The sequence below is a fragment of the Citrus sinensis genome, chromosome 9 (genome assembly GCF_022201045.2).
Source record: "Citrus sinensis cultivar Valencia sweet orange chromosome 9, DVS_A1.0, whole genome shotgun sequence".
Taxonomy (NCBI): Eukaryota; Viridiplantae; Streptophyta; class Magnoliopsida; order Sapindales; family Rutaceae; genus Citrus; species Citrus sinensis.
In genome coordinates this window covers 20823968-20837236 of record NC_068564.1, presented here as the reverse complement: position 1 = coordinate 20837236, position 13269 = coordinate 20823968, and the positions used below count along the sequence as shown (strand labels likewise).

The window sequence follows — 13269 nt, the reverse complement described above, 5'->3', positions numbered from 1 at the left end:
CTTCTGAAACAGTAAAAAATGCCATAAGATTTAAAAGTTCATAACTCATAAGCATATTGATGTAATAACCTTACATGAAATTAACTAAACACTAAATTTCAGAAACGTAACTCTAGAAAAATATATTCATTATTTGTTTTTATATCATTCAGACAACTGACTACACATAATATCCAAGCCTTCAATAATTTTATCTTCAATGCAGAGAGCAATTAAGGAATGGCGCTACGTACACGATCAGGCCTGTTCCAGAAATAACAAATGTCATAATTATTTTCAGCTTTATTTAACATGCAGGGCCCATCAGGTTGAATAGTCCATACACAATGCCTGCACTCACGAGCATCTCTGTTATGATCATAAATATCAAACCATTTGAATTCATTTCGCCATGCAAACCAGCAGTAATATCTTGTGGTTCCCCAAAAATTAGGCCGAAACTGAAACTCCCAATAAGTATTATAATGAAGCACCTTTTTCCCAAAATCATCATCTCTGGACTTGCATTCAAAAGTGAGATCAACGCCTGGATCAATCTTATTTGTTATTCGAATATGCCTCACATCTTCTTTTAAGCCCTCCGAGTCCTCGCCTATCACATATGCAAAGAGTGGAAAAACAAAAAGGATGACCAACAAATCATGTATGGTGAAAGAACCCATTTTTTTCTTTTTCTCATCCTTCTGTTTAGACTCTCTTCTCCCTTATTTATATAAACGATATCAGATAGATCATGACAAGGATTCTTGTAAATAAGATAATTATGAGAACACTTTCTATGTTGGTTCATAAGGTAAAAAGACAGGTTATTATCAAAATATTTATGAGGATATCAGGTTAAATCAAATTTTCCCATTTTTCGACTGACCAATTAATGCTTTTCAAAAGGTTATTGATTTTGTGAAATTTTGTCAAGATCAAATAGATAAAGATGGCAGGTTACCCTTTAAAAAACATCAATAAAAAATAATAATAACGGCATGCATAGCAACAGGCAGCTGCTAATTTTTCTCACACTAACGATAAATAGACAAAAAAAAAAAAAAAATTGAACGTTGATCCCCTTTCTTTCTTTTCTAACGGCAGAGGGATTTTTATGGATTTTAAAATATAAAGGGAAAAATCATCAATTTCAACAAACTATGGTTAATCATTTTTACTTTCAATCATTGGTATAAAACAATAAATATAGTCAAACCTCAATATAAATGAGTGTTTGATACATTTATTATATTATAAACCTTGCTAATGCATAAGATATAATATTTTTTCTATTTTAAAACATGTAAAGCAATCCACGTCGGCAGAAGGAAAAAATAGTAATAAAAATTGATGGAAAAAAATTTCAGTGGGGTTTAAATCCTACTGGTGAATATCGTATTTTAATATTTAAATTAATAATAAAAATTTGAAAATTGAGTGTTTGAAGAAAATATTTCTCCGTCGATGATATTTTTGAAAAGGAAAGTATAAATTACGTGAAATTAGGAATATAAACTAACAGAATAATTGGTAATTTCTCTCTAAAATTCCTTCAAACAGCTAGCCGTTTGAGGATTCCGTTGATTAGTCTCCATCGTCATCTTTGAGATAAAATCTGGATGATTGCTAAGGCAAAGTAAAATGCCATATTTGATTCCTACGGCTTTAACAAACATTAATTGTTGCCGTAAATGTTGCTTGAATTCTGAAAGTTATCAATTCATAAAAGAAATAGCCCTCAAAAATTCATAATATTAAGATTATTTTTACTTACAATTCTATTTTTCAATTCAGCTCTTTCACAAAATGGAAATCTAAGATCATTTGCCTTTTTTTTATTTATATCAAACTCAATCTTATCCTTAAATTTTTTAGATGCATACATCTCATTTGGTATGCTTTTGAAGCCACATCCATTCTATAGCCGTGAGCTCACAGGCGGAAGCATTTATGTGCCCCCAAAATTTGGAAAATTTTAAATACTATGTAAAAAATAATTGTTGAGAAATATATTAGTGGCCGGATTTGCAACCACTTAATTAATTTTGAAAATTATACTTTCGAATTTATATTATATAAAAAGTAAATTGTCCATTCTTTTTTATTCTTCCATCAAATAGTTGTACTAAATCTCAAGTCCTTAAAATTAAAAATTGGCGTCTTCATCTTTTACTATTTATTTTAAATTTTATTTCACACTAAATAATGAATCATATTCCTCCTTTTTTTTCTCTTCTACAAGGCCATCAACTCTACCTTAAGATTTAAGTTTTGGTTTCTGCGTTGTCTTCTTCTCTCTCTCTCTTATTTAAGTTTATATTATTTGTACTTATTATTTAAAATTATTTATTTAATAAGGAATCTTCTATCATGAATTTTTATTCTAATCTGTTATGTGCTATTAATTTATTGAGCAAACAAATTGACCAAATTATTAAGAGAAAAAAAGTAGAAAATATAGAAGCTGCAAAATTACTAGCAGTATCTAATCCTATGCCTCCAATTTTTGAAGATCAGCAACAATTTGTTTTTCAAAAAAAAATTATTTTGATATATGGTGTAGAATTAAATGGTATAATATTTTCCTTAGTTTAGTGCTTATTTATTTCCTTAGTTTGGTACTTATTTATTCTTTTTAATTTAGTGTTATTTATTTTTGTTACAAGATTTTTTTCATATACATTTCTGTGACCCCGAAATTCAAATCCCGGTTCCGCACCTGCATGAACTTATTAAATTTCATATACAATGCACATTCATTTTTGAGCTTCTATGTACAATGTGTACAACCTATCTATCAGTCTTTTTATAACCTATCCATTAATATATGGACTTCATATGTAATGCGCATAACAAGAATAGCTTCTGTTTATTCAAAATTTGAAAATTACTATCACCAATAACTTGTACGTCTCAATGTAATATGCTGGAAACTATCCCTCATTCCAACCGGGACAAATTTCATATTGATTGTTTCCTTCGTTGAGCATAAATGGGCCATCTTTTTGTTAAAAATCAAACTTTGTGGGCACCGACTTAAGTTGATAAAAAAAAAAATCAAACTTTGTACTCGAGTTTGATTTATCAATTTGGCAAATTGCACCCAAATTGAAAATTGGTAGGTAAGGATTACTTGCCAGAGAGGAGAGGAAGAGCTGCAAATCCATCCCAAAATTTGTAAGATAGAGCAATTGCAAGTGAAGCAATTTGAGAGATTTGAGAGAGCTTTTACTTGAGTGTTCTAGTGAGGATACAATTGGATGTTTTGGGGTTTTGGGTTTTGAGAGTTTTGTTTTTCTAATTTTGTAAATTCCCGTTTGTTAGCAAAATTGTTTTCCAATCTTTGTTCGTGAACATAGGTTTTATGTCAAACGAAGTAAATTATTGTGTCTTATTTTCTTTACATTTATTTATCTCCACATTTACATTTCTCCAAAAGTCACAGTCATCGTAATATTAATAATCACTCAACCTGCGCTACCGCAACAATTGGTATCAGAGCAGACGGTTTGTGCTTGGGGTATACGATACTATTCACGTATACGGCACTGTTCACATATACAGTACTGTTCACGAATAGATGGAGCCTATAGTGCGTACTTAGGGCATGTTTGGCAGTATGTATTAAGAGGGTATGTATTGTACTTACTTTTTTAACCCATGTTTAGTAAAATTATTCAACTGGTATGTACTGTAAACTAAAATTAATACAAATTTAGGTGTGCAATAAAGACCCGCACCAACCCCCGGGTCTTTATTAGCTTGGTCAATAAAAGTAAAAAAGAAAAGTAAAAGAACCCACAAGTCCACAACCCATATCATCTTCTTCTTCACTTCTAAAAACGATACGGACAACTTTTTACCAAATCCTTTTGATACAAGTAATTTCAGCACTTAACTTTAACAAATCTTTATTAAGCATTCAAATATTAACTAGATCCATATTAATTTCAAAGGGAATTGGTCTTGCTCTCGAGTTCCTATCAAAAACTTTCAGAAGTTTTCTGGGTTCTCCTTCATTTGCTAGGTATGTTTTCCTCAAATTTTGTTTAGATACATAATAAATATCATGCATTACTCATTCGAAAAAAGTGAAATGGTTGACATTTGTTTGTTGATTTCGTTATGTTATGGTCATAACTTGACCAATTAAAAAAGAAAAAAGAAAAAAGCCATGTGGCTTATATTTTGTCTATTGATTTGGTTATGTTTGTAGTCATAACTTGGCCAATTGAAAATAAAATAAAATAAAAAAGCCATACGGCTTATCTCTGGGCTTTTTTTTTTTTTTTTTGGCTATGTTTTTTAAGGAGTGAAGGGGTAGAGAGAGAGAGAGAGGAGGAGGAGGAGGAGCCAGTGAAAAAAGTGAGTAAAAAAGTGTTAAAAAAAGTTTGATTAAAGAGACAAGAGTGACGACTTGTTGTAATGTTGTTGCTGCATGTCTAGGCTTATATTGAGTGTTGACTAAGATAAGTATAGATATATTAATTGCTATATCACTAGGGAATAATTAATATAAAGATTTATAGCACTTTAATATTCAAGATTAAAGATGATTAAGGCAAAAGAGGTTTTGGGTACAAAGGAATTATTATTGGGAAATGCCTAAGGTAATAAAGATGTAATTAACTTATTATTGGGTACAAAAGTCTCAATATCTACTTGTTTTTGTTTCTATTTATGATATTTGGAAGTTCTGATTTGATATTTATGTTTTATTTATTGTGAGTTCTGGCACTAATGCTCTTATCTACCAATTGAGAAAAGAGGCTGGGATTCTATAAATAGTTTTTTTTTTTTGTTTCCATGTTTTAGGATTTGTTAGTAATTGATGTTTTTTATCTATTTGTTTTTATATATGGAAAGAAGACGAAAATTTTCCCTTTACATATTATTGACCAACTGACACCTACAACTAGTGTTCTTATCCATAATGATGTGTTTGTGCTTGTTGGAGTTGATTAAGAAACGCAATGAAAAGAAAATGATTTGTAGTCGACCATTCATAAACCATGCTAGTCGGTTGCATTACCTAGATAGCATAATAGGCAATGGTGACTTACAATGTGTGCATCAACTAAGCATGGATAGACGAACATTTGGTTTATTATGTGAGTTACTTCGATCAAGAGGAAAGGTAAAGGGCGATGATTTGGTGACTGTCGAAGAGCAAGTTTGTATGTTTTTGCAATGTATGTAGAATTGTTTGGGGGCATTAGATGGAACTTATATAAGACGTGTGCCAAAAAATGATAAACCAAGATATCAAACAAGAAAGGGTGAGATTGCAACTAATGTTTTAGGAGTTTGTTCAGGAGACATGAAATTTATCTTCATGATGCCTAGATGAGAAGGGTCAGCCTTTGACTCTAGAATACTCTGTGATGCTATAAGCAAACTAACTAGTTCAAGAGTTCCAACAGGTATGACTTATGATTAACTTTTTATTTTATTCTTTTTTCATTTTAGCCAAATTACCCACAAACTATATTTTTTTAACTAATATTCATGTAAAATGATTAGGTTACTACTATCTCGTAGATGTCAGATATTCAAATGCAGAAGGATTCCTTACACCTTATAGGGGAACACGATATTACTTGTCAGAATGGAGAGATGGGTTTGCTCCTTAGAACAAACGTTCTAAGAAATGTTGAAACATTCTTCTGCAAGAAATGTTGTAGAACGATGTTTTGGCTTACTCAAAATGCAATGGGCTATACTACGAAGTCCATCTTTTTATCAAATCAAAATGCAGTGCTATATTATTACTGTTTGTTGTTTACTGCATAATTTAATTAAGAGAGAAATGTCAGTAGATCCATTGGAGCACGAATTAATTGAGATAGACAATAATGAAGTACAAGATGCAAATAACATAACCACTCTTGAAGCTTCAGATCAATGGACTGGGTGGAGAAATGATTTAGCAGATGCAATGTTTAATTAATGGCTTGAAAACCATAGCTAATATATTCTTCATTAGGAATTTTATTTCAGTGTTGTGACATTATATTTATGTGGTACTCTGTGATTTGTTTATCTGTCAATTTAAATATGAAATGTTTTGTTAGTATTTTAAATTAAGAACTATGGTAATGATTTAATATGTAGCCACAATTTTACAGTTTAATTTATATCTCCAAAAATAAAATCAAATTCAACATATAGGAATGGAGGAGGATGGAGGTGCAAGCCACACCACTGGGAACAATGCAAGTTTAAGGCGAGCATAGACATATGTCGAAGAAGAAGCAATGTTGGATGCACTAGATGTTGTGGTTGTAAGCGGTGGTCGTATTGATAATGGATTCAAATTTGGTACATTTATACATCTTGAAAAGGTACTAAATCAAAAGTTACCAAATTGTGGTTTGAAGGCTTCTCCTCACATTGACTCTAAGATTAGGAAATGGAAGAAACAATATCGGTTGATGTTTGATATGTTGAACACAAGTGGTTTTGGATGGAATGGTGTAAAAAAAAATACGTAAAGGTTGATAGTGATGAAGTTTGGAATTCATATGTGCAGGTTAGTGAAATTTTTAAAAGTTTTGAATTTATTTACTGTCATTTGCGAGTTTTTGAAATTTTTTTTTTTTGAGATTGATAGTCATTTAGCAATTGTTATGTCCAAGTTTATTAAATTTTTGACTATTTACTATATTGAACTTTATTATTTTTTATTATTTACTATATCTAACTACATTTTGGTTGAATATTTGTAGTCTCATAATGCTCTAAGAAACTGGAGAGGCAAGCCATTCCTGCTTTATGAAAGATTGGCAAACATATTTGGAAAGGACCGTGCTACTAAACATTCAGCACAAACTCCTACTGACATGGAAGACGAAGCAAATCAAGAAGAAATTCGTGATGATGATAATGAAATGGGTGATGGATGTTCTCCAATATCGGCTACACCACCTTCAAGTTCTTAACACACTGCTCGAGCTCACTCACAACCACCAAGTAGGAAGAGATCTAGATCAAAGGGTGACTTGCAGGCTGGCATTGATGAGATTGCTAATCTTATCAGCCAATCATTTGAAAACATGAATACAATAGCTCAATGCATGTTTGATAACAAAGAAGATCGTTTTGACATTTTTTATGAACTTGCAACTATGAGACTTTCTGTTGAAGAAGAACTTATAGCCTTAGAGCTAATTCTAAAAGAACCCCATAATATTTCAATTTTCAAGTTCTCGAGAGGTGAGAGTAAGGTAACATTTGTTCATATGCTCTTGCATAGAGCACAAGGTTGATATGTTGCTTAAAATGGCTGTGATGTTTTAAAGCCAATAATTTTTTGGTATAGAAAATATGTCCGTACTAAACACAACCCCATATTTTGGTATAGTATTATGGCATGTGGGTGCATGTGTGTACTTCACACAACCTGATATTTTGGTATAGTAATGTTGTAATATTGTATTATTAAGTTGAATAAATTTTTGTAAACTTTTGAATGATTATATTAAGGTTGAAAATCCCCCTATGAAGGAAAATTATATGCTTTATTTGTGTAATTTGATTAGAATTATTTTTTTGTGATTAATTTTCACAGGAAATGTGTAGAAAAATTATGTGTCGAAATTTTTTGAAACTTATAGTTACATAAATCTAGAAAAAAATATAAAAATATTAAATTTGTGTATGAGTATTTTCTTTATATATATATATATATATATATATATATATATATATCCTTTTTAGCATTAAAAAATTAGTCCATATTCCAAGGATTATGATACTTAATATAACAAGGTTAGTTATTTACTTAAATTATTTACTTTTAACAAACATTAAGACAATCCAGTACATGTTATATAAACTTGTTGTGCAAATTTTATTGAACTCGCAAGTGCACGAATCTATTGTAAAATAGATTAATGGTGACGAGTGTCGATCCCACGAGGAGGTGGATTTTAATTATGTGTAGAATTAATTTTCTATGAGGGTGGTTGGATTTGTGGTGAAAGTGATTTAGACTATCTTAGAATTTAAATTGGAATGGCGGAATTAAATTAAAGTGGAAACTATTATAATTGAAGCGCTTGGGTATTTGGATCCACATCAACATGCACCATGGGCTAAATATTCCTTATTAGTGCCAATTAAATCATGAGGGGGGAATCCATACCTCATGAACCACACTCTAATCAATATGGTGCTAAGGGTTTATCGTGCCAAATAATAATAACCTTGTACTAGGGAGCCGGTGACACCAGGGCGGTATCTAGACAAGATTATTATTATTTGTTAACGAAAAGTCAAAACATCCACAATAATTAGAGGGGAAGAGAAAGTAAATTTACCAAATAAATCCCATGACACATGTTGAGACTTCACCTCAACCCAAGCTTGAAACAAAATTAGTTGCTCATAATTGAACTAGGGGTAATATAGGAATTTATTAAAATACGTAGAAAATACAAGATGGAGAAGGAATTACAGAAAATGGAGCTCAAAAATTAATTCAGAGATGCCAAATTAAGGGGGGAGAGCCTCTTTTTTATAGATAAATTGAGTAAATCATGACCATCGGATTAAAAATATTTCGGACGCTCAGGATTGCGCCATGTCATCAGTCAACAGTATGCAGTTTGACCACACGGTTTGACCACGCAGTTTGAATAGTGACGCGGTTTGGTTGAAAATAATCCTGTGTATATGCATGTACCGTACACACGATTTTTGGTCTACTAACATGCTGCCACGTCTCCGATCAACAATGCATAAAACTTTTATCCAATAAAATCGTGACACCTCATCAGTCAATGCCACATCATCGTTCCATATATGTGAACAGTAAAATGGACAATACCGTACATGTGAATAGTACCGTACATGTGAACAGTGATATTTTTTCTTTTTACGCTCCTCCTAAGGTTTTCGACTGTCCTGAGTTCAAAATTGATGTCCGTTTTGCTATCTGATCTCTCGCTCATTGTGAAATAACCATGATACCCCTAAAATACATAAAATACTTAATTAAAATCAAACATACATAATTAAATTACAAGAGACTAAAATACATAAAAGTAGAAGTGTTAGTAAGACTTGAAATGTAAAATGACAATTTTTTCCTTTATAAATATACACTTTCTAACACTCAACAATGTCAAACATAGGATAATTGATAAAAGTACAGTACAGTTCAGCACCAAACACTGTATAATTTATACAACATGCCAATTTAATACATATCATTCTAATACAATACAGTCTAGTGCGGTGTACCAAACACACCCTTAGGTGTGTCAAGAGCCTACAGTGTAGTTGTGTGGATAAATGCATGTCTAGAAAAGTTCTGTCAACAAGAAGATGAGAGTCTAGATTTTATGTGGGACCATTATGACCTCTCTATTCTCTTGAAAACTTTCCTGGTGAATTATCTATACAAATAGACATGTAGACATTATTTGTTCGGGTTAAGTAATTAAAAAGAATGGCAGAGGCATCGTCATCTTCTTCATCAGCGAGAACTACTATAGCTAATGCAAAGTTTGAAGGGGAGAAATTTGATGGTACTAATAATTTTGGTATGTGGCAATGTGAGGTGTTGGATGTCTTACGTTAACAAGTATTGGACCTCGCCCTTGAAGAAAATCCTGACAGGATGGATGAAAATGAGTGGATAAAGATAAATAGATAGGCATGTGGTGTTATTCGCCTATGTCTGGCTAAAGATCAAAAGTACTTTGTCTTGAAGGAGACATCAATAAAAAAATTATGGAAGATGCTATAAAAAAAGTACATGAAGAAAAGTCTTGAAAATAGGCTTTATATGAAGAAAAAACTCTATCGATTCACATATGCACTTGGTATGTCGATAAATGACCATGTAAACTCATTCAACAAGATATTGACGGATTTGCTAAATTTGGATGAGAAATTTGAAGATGAAGATAGGGCTTTAGTGCTGTTAAATTCCCTTTTTAATGACTATAACCACCTTACCATCACTTTGCTTCATGAGAAGGATAGTGTCACATTCGATGTTCTATGCAGTGCGTATATACAACTTTAAGTCCAGAAAGAAAGACAGAAAGGATTACAAGCATACAGTTGCAGAAGCATTGACAGCAAAAGGTCGTTCACAAAGTCACAAACCTAAAAAAAGAAGCCAGTCTTAAGGAAGGTCTGCCGAAGATGAATATGCTTTTTGTCACGAGAAAGGGCATTAGAAAAAGAATTGTCCTAAGTTAAAAAAGAGCAAGGTTATTTATGATGCATGTATAAGTGGAGCATAATAAAGTGTCAGACTTTAGTTTGGTTTGCATGATGTTGACATGTCACTTAGATGAGCGGATTTTAGATTCAAGTTGTACTTATAATATGCGTCTTAACAAGGGTTTATTTTCTAACTTTAAAGAGCTTGACGGTGGAGTTGTTTTTATGGGCAATGACAATGCTTGTAAAACCATGGGAATATGGTCAATCCAGTTGAAGAATTATGATGACTCAATCTAAGTCTTAATAGATGTTCATTACGTACCAAGTTTGAAGAAAAATCTTATCTCATTAGGAGTCCTACAATCTAAAGAGCTCACAATTATTCTATGAGATGGATTTTTAAAAGTAGTATATGAAGCTCTGACAGTGATGAAAGGTATAAGAAGAAATAACTTATACTATTTCCAATGAAGTATAGTTATTGGATCGGCATCAAAAGTTTATGGAAAAAATGTAGATTTAGAAGCAACCAAGTTGTGTGTTGTGCAAATTTTATTGAACTCACAAGTACACGAATCTATTGTAAAATATATCAACGGTGACAAGTGTCGATCTCATGAGGAGGTGGATTTTAATTGTGTAGAGTTAATTTTCTAAGTGGGTGGTTAAATTTATGGTGAAAGTGATTTAAACTATCCTAAAATTTAAATTAGAATAGCGGGAATGAATTAAAGTGAAAACTATTAAAATGAAGCGCTCGAGTCTCTAGATCTGCACTTAACATGCACCATGCGCTTAATATTCCGTATTAGTGCCAATTAAATCATGAGGTGGGGTTTCCACTCCTCATGAACCTCACTCTAATAAATATGGTGCTAAGTGTTTATCGTGCCAAATAATAATAACCTTGCACTAAGGAGACAGTTATACCAGTGCAATATCTAGACAATATTATTACTATTTGTTGATGAAAAGTTAAAGCATCCACAAAAATTAGAGGGGAAGAGAAAGTAAATTTACCAAATTAAGCCCATAGAACATGTTGAGACTTCACCTTCAACCCAAGCTTGAAAGAAAATTAGCTACTCATAATTGAACTAGGGGTAAAATAGAAATTTATTAAAATATGTAGAAAATACAATATAGAGAAGGAATTACAGAAAATAGAGCTAAAAAATGGATTTAGGGGTGCCAAATTAGGGGGAGTCCTCTATTTATAGATAAAATACGTAAATAATGACCATCGAATTAAAATAATTTGGACGCTTAGGATTGCGACACGTGGCAAGTTATGATTAGATAGAACACATCATCAGGGCTGTCATTCCATATATATGCATGTACCGTACGCACGTTTTTCGGTCCACTAACATACTGCCACGTCACTGGTCAATGCCACATAAGTATTTTAGTCTAATAGGATCGCGACACATCAACGGTCAACGCCACATCATCAGTTAACGCCACATAAGCAGCCAATGTCACATCATTGGTTAGTAACATGTTATCAGTCAATGCCACATCATCATACCGTATATGTGAACAGTTTCATGAATAGTACTGTATATGTGAACAATTTCGTTTATCCTTTTATACTCGTCCTAAGGTTTTCGACTAAATTGTTGTCTGTTTTACTATCTGATCTCTCGTTCATTGTAAAATTACCATGATGCCCCCTAAAATACATAAAATACTTAATTATAATAAAACACACATAATTAAATAATAAGGGACTTAAATACATAAAAGTAGGGATGTTAGTGAGACTTGGAGAATAAAATGACGATTTTCTCCTTTATTAATATACACTTTCTAGAACTCAACACACCCCCAACCAGCTTGTTGCTAGTCCCTATCAAATTAAGTGAAAATAAAATTCTAACCCAAAATGATTTTCTTTTAAACAGTTGTGTTTATTCAATCAAACTAATGATAGCAATCAAATAAAAGTATAAGCATTATCTCCAGCCTAAAGAAATATCACCCCCACATCAACCATTCACATGAATCAGTCTAGTGGACTTTGTCATAACTACAGTAATCAAGTCACTTTCAAGAATGACATGTCAAATCCCAAAATCTCACCAGTAGTAGTGACACTCTTACAAAGAAATTAAACCCAATAAAAATAGTCACTCCAATGAATGGTAAATCGAGAGAAAATAATAAAGAAGTAATATCACACTCTCATCAAGATGAAAGAAATATACCCACAACTTAGAAATAATACGATCTTAAGTCAAATAAAATGTTAGTCAAACCAATGTATTTTTTTTTTATGCATCACTACATCTTTTTAGCCCATATAACTAGTTTATACTTCAGTCTATAGTTCCTTAAAATCAAGAAGAACTTTTATTAGGACGTAACGGTGGCTACGAATATGACTAACAAAGGAGGGAAAATAGGAAAAACAAAATATATGTTTGAGAAAAAGTAGAGATCTTTTGGAAATTATAAGGTACATTGCACTTATTTATTATTATTATTATTATTCTTTTTTCTTTTCTTTTTTTGTATGGCACAACTTTACTGAACAAAATAATCATTTACATTTTTCTCACGCATGAATAGGTGATAGAACTTGTAAGAAATCAGGCAATATTCCAAATTGGAGTGGGTCAAGATGATAAGTTGACAAAGAAAAGTATATTTATTTATTATTTATTTTTTTATATAAAAGGCTCAAAAGGGTTAACTATAGATATTTCACAATAGGGATGGGTTGAAAGGCTCAAACAGATCAAAGATGGCTTTTCAATTGTCTTTTAGGGCTCTAAATAATCTTCCATATCCACTAGGTAGATGGACCTTCAGATGTAGCAACACACTATTTTTTTTAGAGGGTTGACTCAAAAGAAATCTAGAGATCATATATAAAATAATAAATTGCTAAGTTGTATGAAGAATGGGCAAAAAATGTTACTCTCCAAGAAAAATGACAAGCTCAAAAACTCTCTTGGAATTTATTATGACATGTGCATTCCTTCAAGCGACTCATATTTGTTTTCGATATCAACATGTAGAGTATGAAACATGGTGTAACATAGCTCAAATCCAAAGATAAAACAAATACAAAAATTTGAAAGTCATCATGTCATCCAA

General features: G+C 31.8%; 1 protein-coding gene across 1 annotated transcript; it reads right to left on the bottom strand.

The window, feature by feature from the left end:
• Window positions 1-212: 212 nt before the first annotated feature.
• LOC127899931 (S-protein homolog 3-like) lies at window positions 213-662 on the bottom strand. The gene has a single exon (XM_052434077.1). It carries the CDS (start codon window positions 660-662, stop codon window positions 213-215), a length of 450 nt encoding a protein of 149 aa, XP_052290037.1.
• Window positions 663-13269: the final 12607 nt, after the last annotated feature.

What these genes read in the sequence shown, in the direction of transcription:
- LOC127899931 (XM_052434077.1), bottom strand. Translation starts at nt 662, where the DNA reads ATGGGTTCTTTCACCATACATGATTTGTTGGTCATCCTTTTTGTTTTT.